This window comes from Nannizzia gypsea, genomic scaffold (assembly GCF_000150975.2).
Source record: "Nannizzia gypsea CBS 118893 supercont1.8 genomic scaffold, whole genome shotgun sequence".
In the NCBI taxonomy this organism is placed as follows: Eukaryota; Fungi; Ascomycota; class Eurotiomycetes; order Onygenales; family Arthrodermataceae; genus Nannizzia; species Nannizzia gypsea.
In genome coordinates this window covers 625,096-652,128 of record NW_003345194.1, presented here as the reverse complement: position 1 = coordinate 652,128, position 27,033 = coordinate 625,096, and the positions used below count along the sequence as shown (strand labels likewise).

The 27,033-nt window shown below is 48.5% G+C and overlaps 12 protein-coding genes and 1 non-coding gene across 13 annotated transcripts; 8 read left to right on the top strand and 5 right to left on the bottom strand.

Moving 5' to 3' along the window:
• Positions 1-1,699: 1,699 nt before the first annotated feature.
• MGYG_08089 (hypothetical protein) lies at positions 1,700-2,332 on the top strand (the record flags this gene model as incomplete). Its single annotated transcript, XM_003169867.1, has 1 exon — positions 1,700-2,332. The coding sequence occupies one exon, from the start codon at positions 1,700-1,702 to the stop codon at positions 2,330-2,332; it is 633 nt and encodes a 210-aa protein (XP_003169915.1).
• A 985-nt stretch (positions 2,333-3,317) lies between these two features.
• MGYG_08088 (hypothetical protein) lies at positions 3,318-4,132 on the top strand (the record flags this gene model as incomplete). The annotated part of the gene is made up of 3 exons (XM_003169866.1): positions 3,318-3,640; positions 3,709-3,761; positions 3,833-4,132. The coding sequence occupies exons 1-3, from the start codon at positions 3,373-3,375 to the stop codon at positions 4,130-4,132; spliced, it is 621 nt and encodes a 206-aa protein (XP_003169914.1). The 5' UTR covers positions 3,318-3,372.
• A 637-nt stretch (positions 4,133-4,769) lies between these two features.
• MGYG_08087 (glucose-6-phosphate isomerase) lies at positions 4,770-6,486 on the top strand (the record flags this gene model as incomplete). Its single annotated transcript, XM_003169865.1, has 2 exons — positions 4,770-5,266; positions 5,325-6,486. 2 exons carry the CDS (start codon positions 4,770-4,772, stop codon positions 6,484-6,486), a joined length of 1,659 nt encoding a protein of 552 aa, XP_003169913.1.
• Positions 6,487-6,828: 342 nt separating this feature from the next.
• MGYG_08086 (hypothetical protein) lies at positions 6,829-8,147 on the top strand (the record flags this gene model as incomplete). Its single annotated transcript, XM_003169864.1, has 3 exons — positions 6,829-6,995; positions 7,059-7,074; positions 7,155-8,147. 3 exons carry the CDS (start codon positions 6,829-6,831, stop codon positions 8,145-8,147), a joined length of 1,176 nt encoding a protein of 391 aa, XP_003169912.1.
• Positions 8,148-8,349: 202 nt separating this feature from the next.
• Positions 8,350-9,030, bottom strand: MGYG_08085 (hypothetical protein; the record flags this gene model as incomplete). The annotated part of the gene is made up of 1 exon (XM_003169863.1): positions 8,350-9,030. One exon carries the CDS (start codon positions 9,028-9,030, stop codon positions 8,350-8,352), a length of 681 nt encoding a protein of 226 aa, XP_003169911.1.
• A 365-nt stretch (positions 9,031-9,395) lies between these two features.
• MGYG_08084 (hypothetical protein) lies at positions 9,396-9,889 on the top strand (the record flags this gene model as incomplete). Its single annotated transcript, XM_003169862.1, has 2 exons — positions 9,396-9,510; positions 9,579-9,889. The coding sequence occupies 2 exons, from the start codon at positions 9,396-9,398 to the stop codon at positions 9,887-9,889; spliced, it is 426 nt and encodes a 141-aa protein (XP_003169910.1).
• Positions 9,890-10,063: 174 nt separating this feature from the next.
• MGYG_08083 (hypothetical protein) lies at positions 10,064-11,846 on the bottom strand. The gene is made up of 4 exons (XM_003169861.1): positions 11,655-11,846; positions 11,302-11,571; positions 11,042-11,243; positions 10,064-10,982 (listed from the first exon to the last, which is right to left on the bottom strand). Exons 1-4 carry the CDS (start codon positions 11,814-11,816, stop codon positions 10,111-10,113), a joined length of 1,506 nt encoding a protein of 501 aa, XP_003169909.1. The 5' UTR covers positions 11,817-11,846; the 3' UTR covers positions 10,064-10,110.
• Positions 11,847-13,374: 1,528 nt separating this feature from the next.
• On the bottom strand, positions 13,375-14,514 carry MGYG_08082 (hypothetical protein; the record flags this gene model as incomplete). Its single annotated transcript, XM_003169860.1, has 4 exons — positions 13,375-13,758; positions 13,825-14,178; positions 14,203-14,381; positions 14,460-14,514. The coding sequence occupies 4 exons, from the start codon at positions 14,512-14,514 to the stop codon at positions 13,375-13,377; spliced, it is 972 nt and encodes a 323-aa protein (XP_003169908.1).
• Positions 14,515-15,287: 773 nt separating this feature from the next.
• On the top strand, positions 15,288-16,640 carry MGYG_09188 (hypothetical protein; the record flags this gene model as incomplete). The annotated part of the gene is made up of 3 exons (XM_003169859.1): positions 15,288-15,430; positions 15,483-16,060; positions 16,309-16,640. The coding sequence occupies 3 exons, from the start codon at positions 15,288-15,290 to the stop codon at positions 16,638-16,640; spliced, it is 1,053 nt and encodes a 350-aa protein (XP_003169907.1).
• A 517-nt stretch (positions 16,641-17,157) lies between these two features.
• Positions 17,158-18,982, bottom strand: MGYG_08079 (hypothetical protein; the record flags this gene model as incomplete). The annotated part of the gene is made up of 2 exons (XM_003169858.1): positions 17,158-17,474; positions 17,500-18,982. 2 exons carry the CDS (start codon positions 18,980-18,982, stop codon positions 17,158-17,160), a joined length of 1,800 nt encoding a protein of 599 aa, XP_003169906.1.
• A 429-nt stretch (positions 18,983-19,411) lies between these two features.
• On the bottom strand, positions 19,412-22,090 carry MGYG_08078 (hypothetical protein; the record flags this gene model as incomplete). Its single annotated transcript, XM_003169857.1, has 1 exon — positions 19,412-22,090. The coding sequence occupies one exon, from the start codon at positions 22,088-22,090 to the stop codon at positions 19,412-19,414; it is 2,679 nt and encodes an 892-aa protein (XP_003169905.1).
• Positions 22,091-22,371: 281 nt separating this feature from the next.
• MGYG_08077 (hypothetical protein) lies at positions 22,372-24,323 on the top strand (the record flags this gene model as incomplete). The annotated part of the gene is made up of 4 exons (XM_003169856.1): positions 22,372-22,424; positions 22,496-23,168; positions 23,231-24,028; positions 24,078-24,323. The coding sequence occupies 4 exons, from the start codon at positions 22,372-22,374 to the stop codon at positions 24,321-24,323; spliced, it is 1,770 nt and encodes a 589-aa protein (XP_003169904.1).
• Positions 24,324-25,591: 1,268 nt separating this feature from the next.
• Positions 25,592-25,676, top strand: MGYG_10580. The gene has a single exon. It is a non-coding gene; the product is annotated as a tRNA-Gly (tRNA).
• The last annotated feature ends 1,357 nt before the right edge of the window (positions 25,677-27,033 follow it).

Below are 27,033 nucleotides of genomic sequence, written 5' to 3'. Positions count from 1 at the left end.
ACGCAACCTTGAACCCAATGAAAAATCAGAGGATCCGAAATTGTAAGGCGAGGGCAAAAGACTGTTGCACTTATATTGAGCACAACCAAGCGGTCATCTCTATGGATATCGCGTGCGCTACTTCTCTTCACGCCTGTCGTCACTTTCCTGGTCTTTCTTCTCGTGCCTTTTGATGCTCTTTTGATGGAGGTTTTTAGAGACGGAGCGGGTGGCCCGTGCTTGGTATCACGTGCCACCGCTTTATTTTTATTTCCACTTTTTCAATTTGATAGAAATCAACAGCGACGACGAGGGATAGAGTGCAAGTCAAGACGATAAAGGAGGAGAAGACGAAAAAAGATAGAAGAAGCTCTATGACGTACTGGGGATGCATGCTTACAAGAATTACGTTACTGCGGGCCCAAGTCGGCTTGATAATTATGAGAATAGGGACTCTTCAGTCTACCCGAGTACAACGCCAATGTTGTGATACCCATGGCCATGCCCTCGATCCCATTCTTGTGCCTCCAATGGCTTGACGCATTTAAATATTGAATGATTGCACTAGTTATGTGAATGTGAAAGGACCCTCTTCAAGCGTGAAGTCAGCACGCGTCAAGGCCTTTTCAGCTCCTTGATCTTATGCTTCTGTCAACGACGCCTGATGACCCGGGCACTTGCGACAACCACACAACGTTAGAGAAGGCCAAGTCCTTGCATTGCTAACAGCCAGTTTTGCGAGAAAGAGAGAATGGTTATGGAAATAGCTGATCAGCTATCTTCAATCGGGCCAGTAAAAATTTTCCAGATACCAACCGGGAACCGACGTGGTTATCGTCATGAAGTCTTCGGAGCTTTCTGGTGTGATAACCACTTTATTGGCCCCATTGAAGTTGTTCCAAAAGCTATTCCAGTGACTGGGTAGGCGTGTCCTCTGTTCCTGGCAAGATTGCTAGTAGAGTGTCGGTTACAGTTGTATCAACTGCACAAGCCGTAGCTACGGATCTTCTAGCTTTGAGATAATCCAGCGAATCGCATGGCCTTGCGCCAGCAATGGTTCGTATAAGTTTCCGTCTGTATTAGACATCGAAGTCTTACGACTTTTAAAAAGTGTAGAGTATCCCGCCAACTCACAGTGACAGTTGTACAGTCCGCTCGTGAATGGACAGCTGGAAGCACACCGAACAGGTCATGAACTTGTGTTAACAAATACACATCTTGTCTATCACTCAATGGCAGTAGCGCGAGGGTCTTCGAAATTCTCGAACACGAGAAAAGATGTCACAATGATCAACCCTCTCGGGACCATCTTCCGCCTGATACACAATGGAAGGTAGATCAAGTCCAAAGGTGTGAAACCATGTGTTGCGTCTACAAACAAAACAAGGCGGGTGCCTGTGCAGATCCCGATCTTTCCCAACCTGATTCGACGGGCAAACTTGGATATTCAGGTAGGAGCTTACGAGGTTCTTGAAATGGGCCGCTACATATTGGTAATGATAGTCAGGAAGCTGCAGACCTCAGATCATGCGATAGAGAGTCATTCATGGCCTGGAGGTCAGCCAGCCATCGAGCCGTTACTCGAGAGGTGTGTATATAAGGACGCGATCAGCTATAACAAAGCTCAAGTGAGATAATAATCAACTCTCTCGTTTGGAAAGAAGAAGGCATCTCGCGACGTATATTCAAGGCGTTTCTCTCTCTTAGCCAAGGCACAGACATGCTCGCCTCACTCAAGTCTGCCATGGCAGCAGCCTCTAACCTGCTGCCTAGCCAAGCAGCAAACACGAAAACTGCCTGTGTCAGAGTGGTGAACAATACCGCAAGGCCTATCGTTGCCATCTCAGTGATTCACAAGTGCAGCAACACCCGCAAGAGCCGTCAAGAATGGGCAATTTTGCAGCCGGGCAAAACATCCACGCCTGACTTGGAAGTCGAATACCCAGCTAGCTCCAGTTCCCGCCCTAGCTCTGGTGGTGACAACTCATGGCTTATCGTCTGGTACAGCGAGGACCTGCAGGCGCTCTGGCACTCTGATCCAATCGAATCGGTGTTTCCGGTTGACATACTAGACAAGCAGTCTAGGGAGGAGGTACAGAAGGTTGAAGAAGCCCTCGCTACAGGCAGCGAGCCAGGTTCTAAGGGCGCACAACTAGCTACTGCGCTGGCAAAAGCGACGACAGATCAAGCGTTTAATTCGAGCAACCTAGAAGGACTGGTGCAGCATCAATTGCGGGACGAGGATGCAAACGATGTGACTGAGCTGGTCATCAATGCCAATGAGACGATGATTTTCAAATCTAAGTCTGGAAGCACGGAGGTCAAGGTTAATTCCCAGCCAGCAACCGCATAACCCGTTAACTATTTAATTATTTGACGAGACCTCCAGCGCAGAAGTCCTTAATGTGATTGATAGGTTTGGACCCGTGAGTTTCCTTCGGCCAGTGACAAGGCAGAACGCTGTTTATTTTTTTTCGTTTCGGGCAGTGCAAGCGGCCTGTAATTGAGCCACGACTATTTAGGCAGCTTATTTTAATTAGCTTGATGTATAACTCGATTGTATTGGGTGCTTATATTGCCCCTTTTTGCACCTTTCGTTTGTTGCTGGCCAGTTGCCGTTGAAAGGCCGACTGGATGGCTGAAGCCTGGACCTGGTCAAGAGCTTGGGCGATGGCTGGGCACGACGCTTAACGAACAGGTCGTCTTCGTGTCAGCCTCGCAACGTTCCGTCTGGTGTGTTTATCCCCTGGTGCAGAAGAAATTAGTCTGTCTACTCCGTACTAAACAAGTCCTTTTTGTCAGGCTGCTCTTTTCTTGTAACTACGGTGAAGAAAGGACCAGTGAGCAGAGAAGATTTCTGTTTGATCAAACGAGCATCTTTTCAGCTAGCATGATACTCGGATATTAACCGACAAATTAGCTGATAGACGGGTGGTTAGTATAGTCACGGGTAAGGTTAAGATAGGATGGCACAGCGTTGTTTGGCAGAATAAACTATTTTTATCTTCTCGTGGCTGCGGCTTAGAGCTCACCAGAGAGCCTAAAGTGCCTGGATGGCAAAAAGGGGTAAACAAGCACATTGCCATATGGACCGGAGCTCGTTTCCAGCTGCGATGGCACTGGCTGTGGAGACGAAAGGCTGAACCTAAGCAATATGATCACGGCGGTGGGCAGCTTGACTGCCTTTTCGCTCGTTTCAGCCGCCGAAGCCCATGGGGGAACGGTGGACTGTATAAGAGGGAGCTCAATGCCCGTGTCGAAGACATATATACCTACCTCCCATCTCAGAATCAGTCATTCGTTCATTCCAAGCAAGAAAACGAGCAAGAATACCAAGAATACCTTCTTTATACCCTATAATCTCTTAATCAGTTAATTCAGATCTTCGTCAAGATGCGCACTGGAATCTTTGCTCTTGCTGCCCTCCTTGTGAGCGGCGTCATGGCCGGTGAGGGAGAATGGCGCAAGGTTGAGCCCCATACCATGAAGGCCCTCCGTGAGCTCCGTGCCCGTCAGAACGGCGGCTCTTCCTTCATCCCCGGCACCACCCAGGGCCGCGGCAAGAACTGTGTCGATGCCTTTGGTGCCGGATTCGAGCTGTGTGCCGACAGCAAGGTCTGCTACAACCCAACTGAGGGCGATCTCTGCTGCTCTGAAGGCTGTATGTCCATGAAATCGAGACTCTCCTAACTTCGTATCAAAACATCTGCTGACCTGTCTGATAACTAGATCCCTGCCCACGAGGAAGCTTCTGTCTGACCAAGGGATACTGCTGCCCCAACGTAAGTCATTTTTAACTCCTTATAGCCAGACTTATGGGTATCATCAGACAGACTGCTAACGACCTTATCAGGGCCTTGACCCCAAGGAGTGTGCCAAACAGCACAACATCGAGCTCCCCCCAACCTTCAGCAACGGCAACGGCAAGCCCTCTGGCGCCCCCTATCCCACCGGCAGCACTCCCCCAACCGGCGCTCCTAAGCCCACTGGAACCGGAACTACTCCAACTGCCACTGGCAAGACCCCAACCGGCACTGGCAAGTCCCCAACCGCCACCAGCCCACCAATCTACACCGGTGCTGCCAACCACAACGCTGTCCAGGGCGCTGCTGCCGCCATCGTCGCTCTCGGTCTCGTCCAGAACCTGCTTTAAAGACTTCGCTTCTTATATCTCTATCCGCTAAACGAAACGTAATGGACGGTGGTTGATGCTGGGGGAGGGTATATCGTATCTGGTGGGCAAAGATGTAGCTAGCTGTGTCGATATGTAATCTAATGCTGACTTCTTCGGTTTCATCTCGTCTTCTTCCTCTTCTATGCGTCTTTTTGTCATCTTCCAGCCCGTCTTCGTCTCCGTCTTTATCATCGTCGCCGGCGCCCTCAAGTCTAGACAGGCTGGGCAGCTCGCGGGCTGAATAATCCAACTACCGCGTTACCTGCTTGCCTGTGGCACCACCGGCCCGGGATCGAGGAATTCTCGCAGGAACCGGTCGGAGCCAGCAAGCAAGAAAGCAGCAGGCCGGTTGTTGCGGATGTCTGGTCTTTTCGTCAGTTATATATACCTGGGCAGGTAGCTGACCTCGTTGTGTCGTGGGTTTGGAGTTCTTTAACTGACTTAGCTACATCATAGTTGAATAAGTGACGTGCTGTAACTAGCTTCCAGGCGCTGCCCCTCAGCCTGACATCATCGCCAACTCGAACACACTTGAGACTCGGTGCAGACAGCATCAACAGAAGGCTAGGACGAGGGCACAGAGACAAGCAGAAGAGATACAAAGGACACAGACAAGATGCCGTTCGCACAAGCAAGCAGCCTGGAGGCCTGGAAGGCCCTGGAGCAGCACCATACCACTGCGGGCCGCCATATCCAGCTCAACGAGGAGTTCAAGAAGGACTCGCAGCGCTTCGAGAAGCTGTCTCGCACCTTTTGCAACGAAGCAGACAAGTCGGAGACGCTGTTCGACTTCTCCAAGAACCTCATCACGGACGAGACGGTCTCCCTTCTCGTTAACCTGGCGCGGGAGGCCGGCGTCGAGGAGCTGCGCGAGCAAATGTTCAAGGGCGAGCCCATCAACTTCACCGAGAACCGGGCCGTCTACCATGTTGCCCTGCGCAATGTGAGCAACCAGCCGATGCAGGTTGGCGGGAAGAGCGTCGTTGAGGACGTCAATTCGGTGCTGGAGCACATGAAGCAGTTCTCCGAGCAGGTCCGCAGTGGTGAATGGAAGGGCTACACCGGCAAGAAGATCAAGACCATCATCAACATTGGCATTGGCGGTTCAGACCTGTAAGTCTTCCGTTGGACGGCGTCATACTGGCTGGATAAGTGCTAATTGAAGCTATAGTGGCCCTGTTATGGTGACGGAGGCGTTGAAGTCGTACGCTGACCGGAGCTTTGATATCCATTTCGTCTCCAACATTGATGGCACTCACATCGTTGAAGCACTGCGCAACTCGGACCCAGAGACGACTCTGTTCCTCATTGCCTCCAAGACGTTCACGACGGCGGAGACGACTACCAATGCCAACACGGCCAAGGACTGGTTCCTCAAGGCCGCCAAAGACGAGGCTCACATCGCCAAACACTTTGTTGCCCTCTCCACCAACGAGCAGGAAGTCACCAAGTTCGGCATCGACAAGAAGAATATGTTCGGCTTCGAGTCCTGGGTCGGTGGCCGCTACTCCGTCTGGTCTGCCATCGGCCTCTCCGTTGCCCTGTACATCGGCTTCGACAACTTCCACCAGTTCCTTGCAGGTGCCCATGCCATGGACAAGCACTTCCGCGAGACTCCACTGGAACAAAACATCCCTGTTCTCGGCGGCCTGCTGAGCGTCTGGTACAGCAACTTCTTTGGCGCCCAGACTCACCTTGTCTCCCCCTTTGACCAGTATCTGCACCGTTTCCCGGCCTATCTCCAGCAGCTTTCTATGGAAAGTAACGGCAAGGCCGTCACCCGCAACGGTGAACATACCAAATACACCACTGGCGCTATCCTCTTCGGTGAGCCAGCCACCAATGCCCAGCACAGCTTCTACCAGCTGCTGCACCAGGGCACCAAGCTCATCCCCACCGACTTCATCCTCGCAGCTGAATCCCATAACCCCGTCGAGGGAGGCAAACACCAGCGTATGCTTGCCTCGAACTTCCTCGCACAGGCAGAAGCTCTCATGGTCGGCAAGTCTCCCGAGCAGGTCAAGGCCGAGGGTGCCCCTGACGAACTGGTCACACACAAGACCTTCCTGGGCAACAGGCCTACCACCTCCATCCTAGCTCAGAAGATCACTCCGGCTACTCTGGGTGCTCTGATCGCATACTATGAGCATGTCACCTTCACTGAGGGCGCTGTCTGGAACATCAACTCCTTCGACCAGTGGGGTGTCGAGCTCGGAAAGGTCCTTGCTAAGAAGATCCAAAAGGAGCTCGAGACCTCTGGCGCTGGAGGAGACCACGACGCCTCAACCAGTGGGCTCATCGCTGCCTTCAAGAAGAAGGCCTCCCTTTTGTAAGTAAGGGATAACGACAAATGACTTTGTTTCTCGTAGCTAGATAATGACGACTTTGCTGCATATGCGTTTAATAACTATGAAACCTTGTATCTTATTACCGGCCGGTCTTTGAACATCCCCCCTGAGCGTTCTATCCTAGTAATTCAACCACGAAGTAACTATATCATGTAACACAGTAGATATTGTTTGCTCTTTGTCGTCGTCATGATATATATAGATAGATTTGCCCCTGAGTACCGCCAAGTCTGATAACACCGCGTAGTGGATGGAATTGAATCCCCAGAAAAGAACACCTACCGCACTATCGTCCGAACGCCCGTAAGCGAGGAATATTGCATTAATATGACTTTTCTCAAGCGGATACACATATCCAGTCCGCTCTGCCTGGTACTTTACTCCAGTCTCTGCGCTGTCGTGAGCGCATCCCGGTTAACGTACCTGGACAATCCAGCAAAACCAGCATACAAATACGGCGATAACCTCCCCATCAGCTGTCTAAACAGGTCAATGTAAGACTACTCTTCTCCAATTATCCGTTTCAGGGCCCTATTAACAGCGAAATCAACCTACAGTGACGATGGCCAACACGTATGAACTCCAACCAATTCCCACCCTACCATCCAGCAATCCAGCAAGAATCACCGATTAACCAACCAACCAACCCATAGGTCACCGATGTAGCCGGAAAACTCCAATATATACCCTTCTCCGAATGCAATGAGACCGGCTCGCCGCTTGCATTTCACTATGGTGTCTCCGAAACAATAACATGCACCATCGACTCGCTCTCCGATTCCCTCTATCACCTACTAGAATACTACATTCACTCCGACGTCCCTCTCGCATGCCGCATACCTACCGCTCCCCTAGCCGGATCCAGCACCAAATTCAGCTCTAGAAAAGACGATATCAAGGACAAGGACAAGCAGAAGAAGAAGGAGAAGAAGGAAAAGGAGAAGCATAAGGATAAAGATGCAACGGAGAGCGAAGATGGGCTTTCCTCCACCCCGTTTACGCCCATGACTTTTGCGGTTCAAGGGACACTCCAATATAGCCATTTACACATGTGGACGGATATGAATGTTCTCTTCCACCGGTCATCAAGCATACCGTCAAAGGACGCGAAGCCTTCCAAGCACCGCATGGATGGCCAAGTTGTAGCCGGATCAGCATACTCGTTCCCACTGGCAGTTAAACGGGATAAGGAAGGGAAGCTTGACAGGACGATAAGCGTGCCTCTTGACCCTTGGGCGGCTGGAAAAGGAAGCAAGATCGTCCGCGGGGAGCCAGTGACGTTCACGTTCAAGGTTGGATGGGTGGATGAGAGTGATGTTTCCTTTCTTTCGACGCAGCCGGGTGGGAGCTGGGGTACGTTTGGGGCGATGATATGGCGTGCCAGCATGTTTGTTATGGCTGGTGTCGTTGGAGGTATTCTTGCTATATGGTGGGACAGATCATTTGGATCGAGACGAAAAGGAAGTCGGTGGGATGGAGACGGGTTGTTGGGCAGCCTACCGGGCTCGACGAAAGGGTTCTTTGGATCACGGCGTGCTGGTACAGCGTCAAGCAGCACAACGAGTATAGGTGGTTACGGAGGATACGGATTGAGCAGTGCTGGCAGCCATGGCTACAATGGCTTCTCCAGCGGGAAAAGAGATTGAAAAACATTTATGTATTTTTTGGGGGGCGAGGCGTTGATACAGAGATCCAACGCATTGCTTGGAGGAATCTTTGATATACTAAATGTACATGATAAATGAAATTAAAAGGCATCTCAACCTTCATAATGCTAGTTATACATTCGACTTCTTCACACGCCTGTAACCAGAGAATCCACAGTCAACAGCCAAAACAGACATCACACTACCATCCCTGCCTCTTCAGCTCCATACACCTAGCAACCTGGACCTGGAACGACTTCTTAAACAAAGCTCTCCACAGCTTCGACTTCGCGGCCTTCCGCTTCCTTCCCTTACGAAGATGGTGCCGCTGAGCCCTTTCGTCAGCCTTAATCTTATTCCTCGCAACCTGTGCCTCCATCATAGAAAACGCTCCTGTAACGTCAATGCCTCTCGATGGATCAACGGCAATTGTACGGCCAAGCTTTGGAGTCAGTTTTAATTCAGGGTATCTCGGAACAGCGCGCCCTCCCTCATTTGTATTGTTTGCAACCGAGTCTCGAACGGCTCGGGTCACCCGTCCAACGTCTGCGTTTTGGAACAGGTTGCGGAACCCAGCTGTGACGTTTGAGCTGCTGGGTGAATTGGAGGAGCCTACTCGGTCGTATACGTCGTCTAGCAGGTTGCTGATTGAGTCCACATCGAAGTTGTTCTGGCTGGGTGAAGGTGTCTTTTGTTGTCTCTGCTGCTGTTGGGAGGCCACCGGAGCATCTTTCTGTCTATCGGAGAGCGGCTGAGATGTAGATATCGTTCGTATCGACTGGCACAGTGGTTGTGATGTGCATGCTGGGCGAGAGAAGTGTTGGCGGACAAGGAGAGATGTCTGCTTCGAAACCAGGCCATTGGCCACCCGTCGGACGTCCATCACGGCGAGCACAGCTCAGAGAGCATCCGATATCCCGTATCAGCGTAAAACGAGCGTCGTGGCGGGCTGTAAAGTCACTTTCTTCTGCTTCTTTTCGCTGCTTTCTCCGTCTCTTTTGCTGCTTTTCTGCGACTTCGAAAAAACGTCGAAAATCGGAGAAACTTCGGCCTCTCGTTTTTCCGTGTAATATATCACGTGCCCGTATACCTTTCTTTTATCGATAAGGAAGTTTCGACGCCGCAAGTTGAAAGAAGTCGACGACGACGACGAGGAGCACACGCGAAGACGAGAAGCAGACGAAGAGAAGAAGATACCGTTCGTTGCTGATACCAGTCTGCCTCGTAGCAGTGTGCGATACCAAAGACATGTCGTCCATCACCATCGCGAGTCTGCCTAGAATGGCGCGGGAGACCCTCTCAACCATTATCCAAACACCCGCAGCGGCCAGCAATCTTGCTATCATAGATGTCAGAGATTCTGGTTCGTCTGCTTGCCCTTTTATATCCCTCCATACGGCGTCTAACTAGGCTGTATTATCACTGTAATAGACCATGTTGGCGGCAACATCGTCACCTCTCGATGGGTTCCCAGCTCCTCCTTTGACGTGCATGTCCCGGAACTTATCCGGACCCTGAAGGACAAGGAGAAAGTCGTCTTCCACTGTGCTCTAAGCCAGCAGCGTGGCCCATCAGCTGCTCTTAAATATGCAAGAGAACGAGCCAGAGTACTTGGGGAAACTGAAAACGCCAAACAGACCATATTTATCCTTGATGGGGGGTTCGTCAAGTGGCAGGAGATATTCGGCAACGACCCGAAGCTCACTAACGACTACGTTAAAGATATCTGGGATGAATATTGATTATTACGTCCTTCATGATGATGTCCTTTAGTTTCCAACGACCTCGCGTACGATTTATACCTGGGTGGACTAGACTCTGACGGTAGCAAGGCAGTCGGCGTTCCTACACTATGCATAGATCAAGCTATTAAAATCCGGCTAACATTTCTGAAAAAACCCGGAAAGAAAAATGACCAAAAATTCTAGTTATATATACATATAGAAGTATTTACTTGGTGGAATTACATCCGAACTTCACCACCAAAGCCTACAGGCCGTCTTTTGCCTCCGCTCTCAGGAACAATAGCCATGGCCTTGTAGATCTTTCCCATCCCTCCGCCTCCACGCTCAACAAGACGCTGCCAGGAACTCTCTATCTGTTTACGCTTCTCTTCATCTTTCACATTGCGAAGTAGCTGAGCTGCTCTTTCCGCAATGCCCAATGAACGTAGAAAGCTTCCCTGCTCATTCGGACCGTATACCTCGACACCAGGGCTAGCATTTAGAGCTGACTCGGCAAGGCCAGTGAAATCTACATCGGCGCTAAGATCGACTTCTCCGGGGGTTGCGAACGGTGATACAACCTGGTGGTTCTTGATTCCACGCAGCGAGTTGACGGGTATGGTAGACGAGGGGCCATAGTCAAGTATGAGCGCTGCGCCGGCTGGGGTGCGGGCGGGCGAAGGGTTCTTATCAGTTGGATTAGGCCCTCCGATCAGACGGGCGATTTCTTGGGCATAGGTATGACTTTCCGGGCTGATTTCAATGGTTGATCCGCGGGTTGATTTGAGAGCCTTGTAGCGAGGTGACATCTCTGGCATGACGAGGGAGGCCGGAGTATGTGATTTCGCGAGTGCAAGTCGGAACTCACGTTTCTTGTCGTTCTTGTCGCTGCTATCGATGTCGTCAGGCTCGCGTGCTGCCTCAGGATTTGTAGCGACCACCAACTCTCTCCATTGTGTTCCGTTTAGTGGTAGAGAAGGCTGTCGAAGTGTGGTCGGTCCGGTTGGTGTGTTAATCGTCTCTGGAGGAGGGGAGTGAACGGCTTGGAATGCGTGGATTGGAAGAGCATCGAAGAACTCGTGTGCAATGATAAATGGCGCCTTGTCCTCACCTAGCATTGTGGTTAGTTTGTGGTGTTTTATAGCCCAGTACTAGGATCGGAGTACTCACTCTCTGGTAGTATGCGTATATGTTCCGTCCAGTAAACTGGTACCCCGAGATGCGTACTAACGCTTTTGTAACCAATTTCGCATTCTTCCATCGGTGCATCTCCACAGAGTGCCTTCTTTTGGATTTCTCGCAGCGTCGGACTAGCTTCTACCATGTATACACCCTCAATACTCGAAGCGAATGCTTTAAAATTCCGGACAGACTAATACGTATTGCACGTCAGTTGTGTTCTTCATGCGCATCAAGCAAGGAGGACTTACTCGCAAGACATCTGCCATCAATGTTCCCTTTCCAGGCCCAAACTCCATCAACTGCACTCCACTACTGCGTCGTCCCTGCGACAGCCATTCCGTCACTATCCATATTCCTAGCAACTCGCCAAACATTTGAGATATCTCCGGCGACGTAACAAAGTCACCCTCCTTGCCGAAGACATCACTCCCAGGTGTTCCACGGGATGTATAGTAACCGCCTTCATCGGAAGTAAGGCACTGACGCATAAACGCCGCGATCGAAATCGGACCCGTAGTCTGCAGCAAAGGAACAATTAGTAAATCAGCATTCAAACCCAGTTAAAAAATTACATTCAAGGACCAAAACGAGAAGAACCAACATTGATTGCATCCGTGATTCGCTTTGCCAGGGGAGTCGACCATTCCCGCTGTGAGGTCGAGTTCAACGTAGATAGACACCGCCGGCCGTTTGGCACAGCCAGCCGCGCGGGTCGACTGGCATTTGCCAATCGGTATACTATCCTATAGACACCATTGCTCATCTTTCGACGATGAGAGGTGCTGTTCCGACAAACTGTGACCTCGAGGAAAGCAATCAAGATCTCAAATATCCAAGACGGAACAAGCAAGCTTCCCGAGTAATCTTGATTACGTAATACTCGACATCGGCGTTTCTAAGCGCAAAAAGAAACGTTGGGATATAAAAAGAACAACCACTGTGAGAACTGGCTTATTTCATGTCCTTTGATATGCACTGCAACGATGACAGGGAGGTGGACCGTCAAATAGAGGACCCTTAAATGCGGAGGGGTGCCATCCTGGTATCTTGAATATGTCTTGTGTTGCTAAATATGGGCTGCCAACTGTGAATAAGTTTCATTAAGCGAACTTCATCCAGATGTCAGGCGGACATTGATACAAACGATGGTCGATGGTCGATGGTCGATGATCGATGATTGATGATACAGATGGATATTCGGAAGTATATGAGAGAGATCTGTTTCATAGGCTTGTCTAGCCAAGGTGTTACCAAGTCCTTCTACTATTTTGATATATAGAGACTTTGCTCAGCTGAGCATTACTACGAGTGCCCAAAACGCTGATGTGCATATATTCCTTCAACGTGACGCTTTGTTGCAGCTAACCGGTCAAATGATAGGGCCTATTGCCTCTACCTGTAAGTGGTCAGGACACGGCTGAGAAAATCCAATGTGTTACACAATAAACGGTTTTTTGATATGAAGAACCTTTCATGATTTGAAAAGCATTCCCGCTTACCTCTGGAGACCACCATCTAGATCAATGGTTAAATGTGGCAGAATTATTAAATTTCCCATAGGTCGACCAACCTTTGACTTACCCATGGCTTACCCGAATGCCCAGGCCCTGTGAACAGAAAGGAGGCAAAACGCAGTGGCCTTCACGGGGTAACCTAGGCGCTGATTACAGGTTAGCAACAACCACACAAGGTGGCGACTCGGTTCTTCTGGTTCGTAGAGAGCGTATCTGGGGAAGACGGAGGCTGTCCGGGGGTGTCACAGAATTATAGAAGTTTGACTGAGAGTCAATTGCTAATAAGTGAGTGAAATGGATTTTTATAGTTGACAGATGCAATAAACCAGTCAATGCCTATCAGTGAAGCTCTCCAGGAAATGAAAAATGACGTTTACCACATCGAGCTATCAATTCCTGTTCTTAATCGGGTTTGAAGTTTGCTTCCCTTGTTTAACTGGCAGAGTTGTATTGTTGTTGACGTCGAACCTGAAGTTTTGGCTGTTGCGTCATAATAATTGCTTTCAACGTTTAATGGATGAAGAACATCTCCTGTTTTTCGTAATATTTCTATTATTATCAATTTCATCGCTGTTTTGTCGTGGCTGTTGGCTCGTGGGGTAGAAGTAGTGTTATTCATACAAAAGTCAAAGGAGTATCAAGCTGTATTATCACCGTCAGATTTGTTTATTGTTGTACATAGGTCCAAATATGCAGAAGCTAGGGGAAGCCAGACTCGTTTTCATTGCCGAAAGTCCTCAGTGATATCCATCATTAGGTCCCACACTACCCGCCCTAAAATTCGTGGATCAAAGCAAAAAATGGCTGCTAACGTCTGCGGTTCCTGTGAGATGACTGCGAGTCCACCATCATTGTGTCGCTGTACAGGTCAGGCTTGTCTGAATTATGCTGCTTTTCGTTTTGCCTCCGATTTCTCCCCCAGTTCTGGTTTTGGTTTTTGTTGTTGTTTCTGGTGTCTGAATCATATGAATTGGATTGTTGCTGTCGTGGCTGCTCTGCTGGATCTGCAAACCCGAAACGGCCATCTTGAAAATCTGCAGGGCGGCGGTTTTCACGGCGCTCCTTGTCTGCAAGCTCACGGCTACTGTCAAACGCTGATTTGGTCTTGGCGGCAGAAGCAGTGTTCGATTGAGCCAAGACTGTAGATGGGTCGGTTGTGTCTATCCGGACTTGAATAACCCTTCCATCTGCCTGCACGTGTATGTTAGTTAGCTGGAATGTAAATGCTTAATAGGATAAATCAAAGTTGAGGCAAACCTTTTGTGAATTGAACGCCGCCACCACGCTATCAGCTCCCCGTCTCTCAGCGAATACCATCTGGGCTGTTACGGAGGGATATGACTTTGTAATTATGCACTGGAGAATATCTCCTCCAGTAGGGGCGAAGGCAGCTTCAATATCCTCTGCAGTAGTTCCAGACGCAAAGTTGCTGCCAGTGACGACACACGGGCCAGATGCACGGCCTCTAATATTCAGCCCAGGTCCTCGTGCCTTCGTGCGATCGATCTTATCAATTACTGGAAGAACACCAGATAGCAGGCGACTTTCTCGGGTTTGTCGTGTGGTTGTAGGCTTTGCCTGTTGCTTCTTCACGCCTGCGGACGCCACACGCTAAACGATGACTGGTCAGGATACGTTCTGGTCGCGCGGGTTGAAAGGATCGCGGGGGAGGGGAACCTTTTCAACTCTACTCGCAAGGCTTCCAGTGACTGGAGAGCCCCTTCTGCTGGACGCATTGGATCCGGGGGCGCCTGATTTCCTTGCTTTACCGAAGAAATCGTCTGTCAAGGCCTGCTTTTGGCGCCGAAGACGGGCTGCAATTTGAAGGAAAATAAGTCAGCCAAAAAGAACAACCCCAGGGTAATCATACGCTCATTATCAACCCCACTAACCATTATGAATAATCGCTTCGAAAGACGCGCTCTCTTCCTTCTTGTTCGGAGCCATCTCGGTCCAAGGCGTGGCCAGTTATTAACGGGCTCAAAAGCCGTTAGCTACAAAAAAACGCTGCAGCTGAATGGATTAACAATAAAAACGCCCCTGGAGCTAAACACACAAACACTGTAACTAGACCGCTAGAGAGGAAGGGAGGGAGGGAGCTTGAAAGGCGAGTTCATGAATGTCTGTTTTTTTCAGTGACGACATGAAAGCTGAAGTTGAGAAGAAGCGCGCATGTTGCTGACTCAGCTGGCTTTTTTTTGCCGCCGCCTTTTTTCTTCTTTCAACGTCGAATATCAAAAAGTAAACAAGCTGAGAAGACAGCTTCGACTATGAGGACAGAGAAGACAGGCATATAGGTAGAGAAAGTATCACTACCACACTGTTATACCCCAAAGTTTTTGGACAGCACCATGGAGTACGCCATTGTTAATCCCAATGGCAAAATCTGGAAGTTATACTGTTTACGTGGGCCAAAGCCAATGGCAAGTGTTGAGGCCAAAGCCTGGGTCACAACAAACCACCAGGCAAAAGAACCAACGGCTCGACCCAACGAAGAGAGAAAGATATCAATTAAGGCTGTGACTATGGCCGCTGTTTGTTTTGATAGATAAAATTTCCCTCTTCCCTGGGAAACTGTATGTTTTTGCCTCTTTTCCTTTCACCCAAACACCTATGCATCACAATTATACACGCCCGGTTCATGGAGTTAGAGAGGATATTTCTTTCTTCTAATATCTATTCCCAATTCTTTACCTTTTTACTGCACACCTTAAGATAAGATGGCCGATATGACCTCGTCTGCTCATCATGTCCCTAGCCGAGATAATAGCAGGAGGTCGGTTGGATCGGCTACTTCAGGGGGGTCAGTGAAGAGGAGCTGGAGTTTCTCCCGGCTCTTTGGAATGCGTTTTGATAGACAAGTGTCCGTCTTATCTCCTAGCCACCTCGCTTCCTGGCTGCTCACACACATGCAGGGATCAGCCGCCGGCTCTTGTCCCAGACTACATGGAAACAGCGGACTGCTCCCTTTACAATACCCGGAATCCGCATCCGGGCCCTGATACCAATTTTCGGAGCACATGGAGCAACTTCCGCTTTTTCTCCCACCAAAGAACTCCCGCTCCTCCTGAAACGGATAGGTTTGCACAGAGCCCGCTAAGGCGAGCAAAGTCAACGCAGGGCTTTTTCACCGGCTCATTCAAAGCAAAGTCGTTTTTCAAGCGTGCCAGCACTATCTCGGACCAGGATGACCGAAATAAGTCAGATGGTGATGATTTTAGCTCTGCGGACTCTGACTCCGATGATGAGAGCGACGCACTTTCGACGTTCGCCCCCATACAGCCTGGAAGTTCGCCAGCGGTGCAGTCCACCAGGTCTCTTGGAGAGACTCACGGCAGCCAGGAGATTAGCGAGAGAACTCGAAGAGCCATCTTTGAGGAAAGCAAGGGGCTCCATCCTCCTGGCTTAGGATCGGCCCAACCTGTCGTTTCGGTGTCTCGGAGACTGAGAAACTACTTCCGAAAAAACAGGAATGTTCGGTCTCCTGAGGCATGTTAACATCCCAAATAACCCTAATCTACATGCGCCCTTCGGCTTCTAACGTTGAGAAGAATTCGAAACCCCTTTCAGTTGGCAGGCCTACTCTCAAAGAGAAAGTGAGTCATGCTGTCTGCTACTCTCGTCGGCAGCCACTTGAATGCGCCTTCCCCGCCCAATAGTTCCAAGTGCTTGGAAACCATCATGTTCTCTTATCCCCCTAGCTTCCTTCTCCAATGTCTTCTGCTGTTTATTTACATCCAGCGTCAAATCTAGGAAAGAACTATGCTGACCAACAACAGCCTCCGACAGAGCGCGACATTGCTCGGCAACGCCTACTCGAGGAATCTTTGCTCATTTGCCCAGAGGAGTTCCCCGTTGCTGCGCAGAGGCTAATGAGTGGCGGAATAACTGCTAACTCATCCTACGTGGCCTCTCTATCCGCGGTTTCTCTTCGAGGTCATGGGTGTTCCACAATCAGTCTTTCTTTAACCGCTTCGTCTCCTCAGCTACCGACTCATTTGCGATATATGGTGGAGGCTATCGATAGGCTTTCAGGCGAACATATCATTGAGAGTACAACAAATCCACCATAATCCAAGTAGGAGCCCACTTCTCAAATATTGTTTTCCACACTCAGTCATACCCATTTATACTCGGATTATCAGTTTCTAGCTAGGTCAGCATTCTAGACTCATACATTTATACAATTTATTACTATAGAGAGTTATTGGCAATACTATTATTGCCGCAACGTAATACCCAAACGTGCTACCTCTTAATAATTAATGTTTGATAAATAGCTAGCTAAATAATACAATAGTTGATGAGATGTCCTTTACTGAAACATTCAACACACGAATTAATAACGAGCTACCAAGCCCCATAGGTATGTATCCTATACCCGTGCCTAAACCTAGCAGGTACACTCTCAATGAATATTGTGTTCTTCCCACGCTTTGTCTGGCCCTTATAGAACGGCTGTATAATCACCTCTCCGCAAGTAACCAAATGGGGTCCTGATACACATTCCATTATTGCCAGGAAAGCCTTACGCACGCCCTGCAGCGATTAGACGCCTTTTCTGTGCCAATGCTGTAGCGGCCCCGATGCTTATAAAAAAATTGGCAGTTCAGCCCTGACACTGCTATCCCTCTGGTCACTTAACCTATCAAGCACGCTTGAGAATCGCAAGCCTGTGATATCCTCTGCTCGGGCAATGCTATTGGTAGTAGCTATCATGCAGTCCCGAATCTCTGTAGGAAGCGAAGAGAGTACGAGGGCAATATCCAAGTTTCCATCTTGACTTGGATTGTCCCAGGTCAATAAAAGCCACCATCTGCTTTTACCACATCCGATCACCCCTGCCGCCTCGCCCACCTCGCCCACCTCGTCCACCTCGGTCGTGACCCCTCCCACGGCCACGCCCCCTACCGCCACGGAATGATCTTTCACCATATTGTTCAGAGGAATGCGGCATTTCCATGGGTGCTTCACCACCCATCATCTCATGCAGATTTTGCGGCCGAGCAAGGCGTGTATACCAATCATTTTCAGTGCTGCTAGTGCTATTGTTGTTGTTATTGCTCGTGCTGTTGTCATCGTAGTTGAGTTCCGAATGCCGTAGGTTCGAAGGTGGAAGGGATGGGCCTTTTCCTCTGTTACCTCCTCCTCCGCGTTCAGACTTTCCTTCACGCTTTGCCTGGCGTTTCAACTTGAGTTGCCGCTTATACTCAGCTTCAGCTTCATCGTCTGAGAATTCTATCTGATCATCTCCCACTTCTTCATCATGCAGGTTCGAAGCATCGCTTCCCTTAAGGCCCCTGAGTGGCTGTGTAAACACGAAAGTTGAGTGATCAACAACATAAAAAACTGGCGTCTCTTTCTCCAAACCAGCTTCTTTAACCGCTTCTGCGTTGGGGAACCGAACGGTATATAGAGGCTGCTGAACACGACCAAGTGTTTCAGATACCACCCCGATCACCTTCAAGCTGACAGAGCACAAAACCGAGCCAGTTTCTAGAACTCGGTACTCGCCAGATATGTTTGCCCGTACCAGCACAACATTATCCACAATGCTCTCAACATTTCCTAGCATCTCAACCTTCATTTCGGGAGTGATGGTGATATCCGGCATTGGTACAACTTCATCTGGCTTCTCGTTCGCTGTCCTGACTTCGGTTACTGCCGCCCTACCACCATCCCCTCCTTCATCATCCGATCCCCCTTCTGTAGCCATCAATAAACGAGCCTGCTCTTCAGGACCTAGGAGTTCATAGTCATCATCGTCATCGTCAGAGTCACTTGAGTCAGAATCAGTAGAAGATTCTGAAGAGGATTCATATGGGGACGAGTCGACCTCCCACTCTGGGTGATCGCCTCCGTCAGCCTGTTGCTCTCCGTCGCCAGTGGGGGGTATTCCCTCGATCATTTCAGCCGCAAGCGCCGCAATTTCGGCTTCTGCAGATAAAGAGGCACCGGCATACTCTCTAGCCGTAGAATTGCTAGCAGCTTCCGTGATAGTCTGCTTGGAATCCTCTATGCCATCTCCGGTCATGATTGTATCTGCTGCTTCTGTCTTCTCGGGACTTGGCTCCTTCGTGTTCAGTAGTGGTTTAGACAAATTTTCCAGTGGAGAATGACTGCTATTCCGATGCTCCTCTTCGCTCAGTAGTGTAAGACCTGGGATCATAATGCGCGGCTTCTCGGATCCTTCCGCGGCGACGGTTTCGAGGTTCGAAGGGCCGGCGTTTCCCGGCTGAAGAGGTGCTCCCACATTCAAAGGTGTATTATAAAAATCACTACCATCGTCTTTCGGTGTATCTGTAGTTGTTTTAGAGATTGTAGCATTGACTGCGACGGAGTTGTTGTCTGGGCAGGCCGGTTCTGTGGGTAGGTTCCCAGCGTGAGTGTCATCACCCATCACAGTGTCTGTCATGGTATAAATGATAAAACTTAGGATTGAACAAGGGAAAATAAAACAGGCGAATTTAATATCTCAAGCCAGTGCGTAGCAGTTCCGGAGGAAATCTACCAAATCAAAGAAATATTCATCATAAACAGCTGTGGCTTTTATATCTGTGACTTCTGTTGAAGCTCGAAACTTTCTTTTACTTTTTAACTTTTCGATAAGATAAGATAAGACGCTAGACTTATGAGGGACTAGCAGGTGGTGTTTATATCACGTGGGCGCGACTTTCGCGGTTTTCGATATCAATTCAAAATTGCATATACGGATAGCTGGATATTAAATAATATTCTGGTTGTCAAGATGTCGTGATACATTTCTATGGTAGCTATATCTATATGTCGCTGGCTAAATTCGTCACATCATTATCGCAAACGAAACAATGAAATAAGGATCATTCTACACGATCCTAATTCTTCTTACATGATTCAGATCCAATCCCCATACCCTGAACGCCATATGGGCTTTCATGTCACAGTTTTCATGGGGCCGTAACTCCTCGGGGAGCGTCCGAGCCAAGAGCGTCTCTCTTTGCTGAATGCATTGCTCAAATTCCGACCAGTTCCAGTAATAGTCCGAGTCAAAAGCCTCCCCATCGCGAAATACACCGTCCTCTCTTGCCTTAGAAAAAATATTCCAATTCGAATACCACTTCTCTGGGAGATTTATTCCAGGAAAGAACTTCATGCTGCTTCCTAGAGCTGTCCGTGAAAATTCGATTGCATTCATTAGTTTTCCGGTTGCTTCCGCCCACGATTGAATTTCGGCAGTATGAGCCTTGAGTGCTTCAAAGGCTGGGTTCCAAACACTATCCAGCTCATCTATATCCAAAGTTGCAGGTTTGAGAAAGGACCAGCAAAATTGACGAAGGTTCCATGTATATTCAGCCTTGATATCCGTGGCATAGTTATCTTTCAGGCCATCTATATCTTCGACAGCCATTGACCCGGTACCTGACCAGTCCTTTTGGCCATCCTGGTCCATATACCGAATGAATTTCCAGATGGCAACTTGATCACGAAACATCCATCGTAGTTTCTCTGTGTAGCCCTGCCAATTAGATTTTAGTTCTGCCTCTAGTGCGTCGAAACCCGTCAAGCTAAGAATCCCGAAATCAACGACGGCCATCGTCTCAGTAGTAGTCGAATCAATGCTTAACGCCGGCAACGGGTCTGCCTCACACAGCTCCAATAGACTTGAATAAAACTCTTGAACCTTTGTAGAGGTCGTTGAAGAGATACGTAGAGATACTTCAAACGGCCAATCCTGCCCTTCCCGTTGCTTACAGGGAAGACGCCACTCTGCATTCTCCTCGTTTGAATGGACAAGAGCCATGCTGGCGAGAGACAAAAATGTGTATGTTCCTTTCGTTGGATCACGCCTCAGAATAACCAGGAGCGACTGGTTCAAAAGGAATATCGAATCGTCCTTTATCTCATATTCTTTCTTCTTCAGAGAAACCAACAAATAGCCATGACGTCCCTTATCGATGACTATAAAAAGCCGGCCGTTTTCGGTGTTCATAGTCACACTATCTGCAGGGGAAAGGTCACATAATTTGATCGCAAAGATATTCAACGACCCGTCTGAGCCGATTTCAATCCCGTGTTCGAGGGTGATATCCTGGGCTTCATTGAAACTAAAAGGGTATAGGGCCTGTACTGTTTTAGATTCTCCAACTTTTATTATATCATTGGTCATTGTGGCCATTTTTTGTATGTCAAAAGAACGGTCTATCTGTAAAGGCTGGGAGTAATCGGGGACCCAAGAAGGTAAATTCAAGCGTCGTTCATCGGACCCAAGGAGATTAAATAGTCGGAAGTCAGTCTTATTCTGTAGAAGGTGTGCAGTGACTCCAGTATAAACAGCCTCAACAGGGAGGTTGTAATCGACGCTAAATCCAACCTCCTCTAGAAGCCCAAGGATTGCAAAAATTTTGTCTCGGGGATCAGGACATTGATGGGCTGAAGCGTGGCGTAGAATATTATAAAGGCCTGCGTCTACCAATTTAGCCCATGCCCCTGGATTAAGCAATAAGAGCGGAGCACAGCGGCGTATGCCGTTAGGCATCCGGGACCAAGGTGGCCAAATCTCAGAGCGGTTCCCGCAGAGTATCTCTGGGTTTGCGGCATAAATAAGTTGTTGGGCAAGCCACAGACTGGAAAAGCACAACCGCTTAAACAAAGATCTTAGTGCATCCTTCGATTTCCCTTTAGTGGCGGCTACCCGATAGGGCACTGCTAATCCATTTGCTACCGATCTCAATAGATCGAGGGCCAGATCGCTATCCTCAGAAGGAGCTCCAACAAAAAACATCGATTTCGCAGCATTTGCATAGATATACTTAATCGATGCAATCTGTTCCGCCCTATCATCGTTGTTATGCTGGTCTATGCAAATTGAGTCCACCCAAACAGGTAGTTCCGTGCCCTGACATCGGATCGCTTTCAGGCCAGCTTCGCAGTTTTCCGCAACATATATAGCATCCCAATAGGGTCCGATATACACCGGACGATTCTTTGGTTGAGGTATGTAAAGTATACACGCAGGCTTTGTTTTTAAAGTCTGCTCATCAGGCTTCTTGTCGGAAAGCTCTTTGTCGGAAGAATCCTCGGCAGGTGAAGGAGGGTCGGCAAATGGGGAATAAGACAAAGTTTGGTAAGGCGGAGATTCCAAGTCTCTCAACGATAATATCTCAATATCTCCTCGTATCGGATCGTCGCTCTGGCCGGGCTGCAGCCGTAATAACCTGAAACCCCCTCCAGATGTATTGGGAAAGCTATCAAGGTTGTTGGTCTTTGCTACCAAGCGCGAAGCATAGATGGTTTTAGTGTCTGGTATAGATGAGGTGGATATGTCGTTATTGGAGTTATTGGATTGGGTATATTTGACAGATTCAGGCCAAGTAAGCTTCAGGTGAGACAGAGATTCGACATGAGGAACAGTCAACATGGAGGGAGTCTCTTCAACAACTACTTCCTCCTGTGACAGCTGAGATAAACAAGAGTTACATTTTGGAGTATCGTTTATGAACACAACTTCCGGCTGTTGACAACCAGCCTCGTGCCAGCGATACATTTCAACAACATATGGTCCTTAATAAAATAAAAGTAGAAGCGAAAGTAGGAAGATGGACTCTGTGACTCTTTGCATCAGGATATAAATACTCCGTAAGGCAGCAACTAAGTTAAACTTTCGGAAAGAGCCGCATTCGCGGTATAATGTTATTCCGGAAGGAAGTGACGTCACGTGGCCAAACTTGGACAAAAATGGCCTTTTCGATGTCTACAGATACTAGCCTGCAATGCATCAAGCTCGGCTCAGGCTGTTTTCAACGTGTTGACAAGCTAGTCAACATCATGTCGCCCCCTAACTCTCCTGGAGAAGCTCCAGCGTCAGCTTCCAAGTCAAAGTAAGCCTCCCACAGCTCCAATCTTAAGCTCCATCAACAGCCTCCGGTCAACTAACTAACGGAACAACTAGGCCGCCTCAACCACCATTCTATATTCCCATTAATACCGTTTTCTATCTATGCCTACTCTCCAACACTCTTGCGGCAGCGTTATCGCCGATACAGGACTGCGATGAAGTTTACAACTACTGGGAACCCACACACTACTTGACTCATGGCCACGGTCTACAAACATGGGAGTATTCCCCCGAATATTCCATCAGAAGCTGGTTATATGTTGGTCTACACGCTGGTTTAGCCAAGGCACTGGGTCTTTTCGCACGGACGAAATCAGCGCAGTTTTATATGGTGCGGTTAGCCCTTGGGCTTTTTTGCACTGTGTGTGAGACACGACTGTTCGCGGCAATATCTCGATCGCTTAATCCAAGAATTGGGCTTTTCTTTCTGGTGATCACGGTGTTCAGTTCTGGAATGTTCCATGCCTCTACAGCATTACTGCCGTCCAGCTTCTCGATGTATATGTCTATGCTGGGCCTGGCGGCTTTCCTTGACTGGCAAGGTGGGTTGAAGACTGTTCAAGGAATCATTTTCTTTGGCATTGGCGCAATGGTCGGATGGCCATTCGCGGGGGCGTTGGCTATACCGTTTTTGCTTGAAGAAGTTGCGGTAGCTTGGTCTTTGGGAGACACTGTACCGGCTATCAAACGGATTTTAGAAGGGGTCATCAAATGCTTGTTAATCTTGGTACAGTTCCTGGACTACAAATATTTGGCATGCATATCTACTAACAGTGAATTTATTGATAGTCTGTCGTGGTCTTAATTGACAGCATGTTTTACCGTCAATTTGCCCTTGTTCCATGGAACATTGTGGCATATAACGTCTTTGGAGGATCCGGTAAAGGTCCCAATATCTTCGGAACCGAACCATGGACATTCTATCTTAAGAACCTACTACTCAATTTTAATATGTGGGCTGTCCTTGCGTTGTCTAGTTTTCCTCTACTGGTTCTCCAAGCTCTGTTCCGTCCTCACAAAACCTCTGCCCAAACACTTTTCAGATCAGTGACCCTAGTAATGCCGTTCTACATGTGGTTCGCCATTTTTACTCTTCAACCTCACAAGGAAGAGCGGTTCATGTACCCGGCCTACCCGTTTCTGGCCCTGAACGCCTCAATTAGTTTGCACATTATTCTAGCATATATTGGAACCTCGGATGCAGGGACATTGATTAGCAAAATACCCACTAAAGTGAAACTCGTCATAACTGTCGTCCCCGTGCTGCTGGCGGTTAACATTGGCCTTCTGAGGACCACGGGTGTCGTGACAGCTTACAACGCTCCTCTTCAGGTATTTGATGCACTACAGCCAACTAATGGTGTTGCCCCTGAAGGTTTCGTATGCTACGGAAAGGAATGGTATCGATACCCATCTTCATTCTTCCTCCCGAACAATAACCTTCGGGCGAAGTTCATCAAGAGTGAGTTCCGAGGACTGTTGCCGGGGGAGTTTACAGAGTCCAGGGCTGGCCTTGGATTTCTACCGGGAACATGGACTGTCCCTGAAGGCATGAACGATCGAAACTTGGAAGATCCAAAGAAATACGTAAGTTTAATCCTGGCTCTTTATCTAGCGAATGTTAACAGTTGGCTAGACCGATGTTTCTCAATGCACATACCTAGTTGACTCTTATTTCCCGGGAGATGAAGAGACTAAACTTGAACCACACTATACCCTTGACACTGAGACATGGGAGAAGCTCTCGTGTAAGCCATTCCTAGATAGCCGACGTACCGGCATCGTAGGGCGACTAATCTGGATTCCAAACCTCCCTTTTATACCGAAGAAGTATCAACGTGTCTGGGGAGAGTATTGTCTACTTAAACGAAAAACTACCTGAGGCAAGACAACACATGATTGTACAATAACCTCCTGACGACACGAAATGAAGCAACGGTATTCACCATATATGCATGGGATGCATATAATCACAGACATACAATCGCATATCACCACATCTTCCACAAGGCAAGAGTAGCCGTAAGAGCAGGGGGCTCCCATGCAGCGAGGCCGAGGCACAAGGCTCCGAATGGGGAGATAGAACAAGGGAGTTTTGCAGCCAACAGATAGGAATAGACAGGGCTTCTAACATGGCTACTCAAGTGGGGGTCATGCACGGCTGGGAACATTCAGCATGCCCCTGGATGGCAAATACAGGAATGAGATGTGACCCGTGTCGGGATCGTGTACATATTAATGAAGATGAAGAGAGCTACTTCAAAATAAAAGGACTCCGTCGAAAGAAGTGATTCTAATATTGACCGTTATGTTTGTAATACTACTCGCTACCTATTCAAAGGATTTTTTACCATACTTCGTACCATTGTAACCATACACCCATTGGACCCGTCGAACAGAAACAGGCCGATAGAAAGCCAGCACAGGACGTACAGAGTGTGTATCGCCCGAGTTTAATCCGGGCGGACGGAATCATCAAAGTGATTGAAGGACAGTACATCCCTGACATCGTTGCCGCTCATATTAATCATTGGCAGGCACGGGAACGAGGACCTGCCTCCCGCTAAACTATCCGTCCATAGATCTCGCAGAACACCCGCGGGAACAGACAACCCCATCTCCCATGAATAATTCAATATCGTTATCATCCTTGTACCTGGGCTGGGGCCAGAAACCTGATAGTAACATGCCGCCATCTGAGCGGCCGGGGAGTAACCGTAACTACCTCCGAGCCGACGATGGACTAGCTTATCCTGGTCCAAAGACTAAGAGTATACTCCGTGGTATTGCGTCCGAGGAGGCGCGGGAGGTACACTATGTTGGACCGCTGCCCAGAAGTGCAGAGCGGGCTGCAGAGCGGCACCATCTGCGCCTGAGACAGTAGTTGCGTCGTCTGCCGGCCGCAGTCTGCACGAGTCATGGGTATAACTAGCGGTATAGCAGTATAGCGGTATAGCAACAGAGTTAGAGGTGGCTGGGGCCATTGGCAGGTATCAGAGGCGTCAAGAGCTGGGGGAGAGGAGAGGACATAGCGACGGGAGGCACGCGGTTAAGAATACGCGATGTAGCGAGAAGCGGTGTCAGGCCCTACATTTCTGCCCTGCTACTGCCTATGTAACGCGCTTTCTTATGCTCTCTTTCAAGCAACAAGCGTTGATGGTGTAGCGGTAGCACACGACTCTTCCATCGCACCGACTGATAAGTTGAGATCCGGGTTCGACTCCCGGTCGACGCAGCGCTTTCTTTTTTTTCTTTCTCTCTCTCTTTTTTTTGCTGGTGCTGTGATGACTAAGCTTGTAGGTTCTGATTAATAAGCATATCCCAAACCTCGGTTGAACTCTCGTTCTGGCCCAGCTTGCGTGCCAACTTTGCTATCCTGCTCTCCCTTGGTTCGCGCGAAGTGAACCAGCTCCTAGGACTCTTTGACTACATCATAGCCAGCGACGCTGACAGGCTGAGATAAGGGAAACTTCGTGCGAGACCAAGGTCAATTCAAGTTGACAGAGTTGCATGCTATGCCTATGCGTATATTGTATCCCTATTCGTACAGATGCACCTTTCCATCTATGCAAACGCAAACGCAAACGCAGATGCAAACGCCGTATGCAAAAAAAAAAAGGAGATGGCCGAAATCACCCCGTTCAATTTCCCTATTGTCAATTGCATCACTGCACATCCCATATTCATCTTCAGTTTGGTTCCGTGTTGTATGCTTTGACTGCCGTCATCGTTCATCATTTTGTTTCCTGTGATCTCTCGCCCTTCTCTCCTTTGCTTCGGCGCCGAACTAACTCCACCAATCCATGTTCATGTCGATGATGATGTTCCATGCATGTTTCATGCCCAACTTCAAGTAGGAGAAAAAAAAAAAGAAGGGGAAGGGAAAGAAAAAGCAAAGAAAAAGGTAAAGCTGGGAAAAGCAAAAATATAAAGGCAATTAAGTAAGTATGAGTTCGTGGTAAGTGTATATAAGTAAGTAATATATAAAAGTGGCTTATTCGAAAGAGAAGCAAAAAGAAAAAACAAGGGGGAAACCAGCCAACCTATGTAAGTAGTTTGAAGAAAAAAAAAAGAATCATAATACTCATAACACAAACAAGCAAAAAAAGGATGATAAAAAAAGAAAAGAAAGTAAACCCCAATGAAGCCTCCCAAAGGAACAAGAAGTAGAAAAGGAGAAAAAAATAGGGAAAAAAACGCTCGCTTTGCTTTCATCTTTCGTCGTAGTGAATGATTTTTGTGTAGAAGTAAGAGTGTCATCTTCATCTTTCCTTCCTTTTCCAATTCCTTTCTTTCCTGAAAGAGAAACTCCGATATGCAAATGACGAAAAGAGAATGAATGGTGCTAAGAATAGGATAATCGAATAATGACGTCATGCCAAGACGATAGATCGACCGAGCCCCACTTCGGTCCGGCTTATGATTCTGCCAAACTCTAAAACCGCGTGGTTTTCTTGGTTGGGGATTGGTCATGACGTCACAATAAACATCATACCTCAAGGCTCGAAAAGGGTAGCTTCAAGCTCGCTCCTCGAGAAGGGGTGCGTTAAACGTGTTGCTTTTTTTTTTGCAAAAACCAGGAATCCACAATT

What these genes read in the sequence shown, in the direction of transcription:
- MGYG_08083 (XM_003169861.1), bottom strand. Translation starts at nt 11,816, where the DNA reads ATGAGCAATGGTGTCTATAGGATAGTATACCGATTGGCAAATGCCAGT. An exon ending in GAATCACGGATGCAATCAAT is followed by an intron (nt 11,572 to 11,654) that starts GTTGGTTCTTCT and finishes CCTTTGCTGCAG; the next exon opens with ACTACGGGTCCGATTTCGAT. An exon ending in TGATGGCAGATGTCTTGCGA is followed by an intron (nt 11,244 to 11,301) that starts GTAAGTCCTCCT and finishes AATACGTATTAG; the next exon opens with TCTGTCCGGAATTTTAAAGC.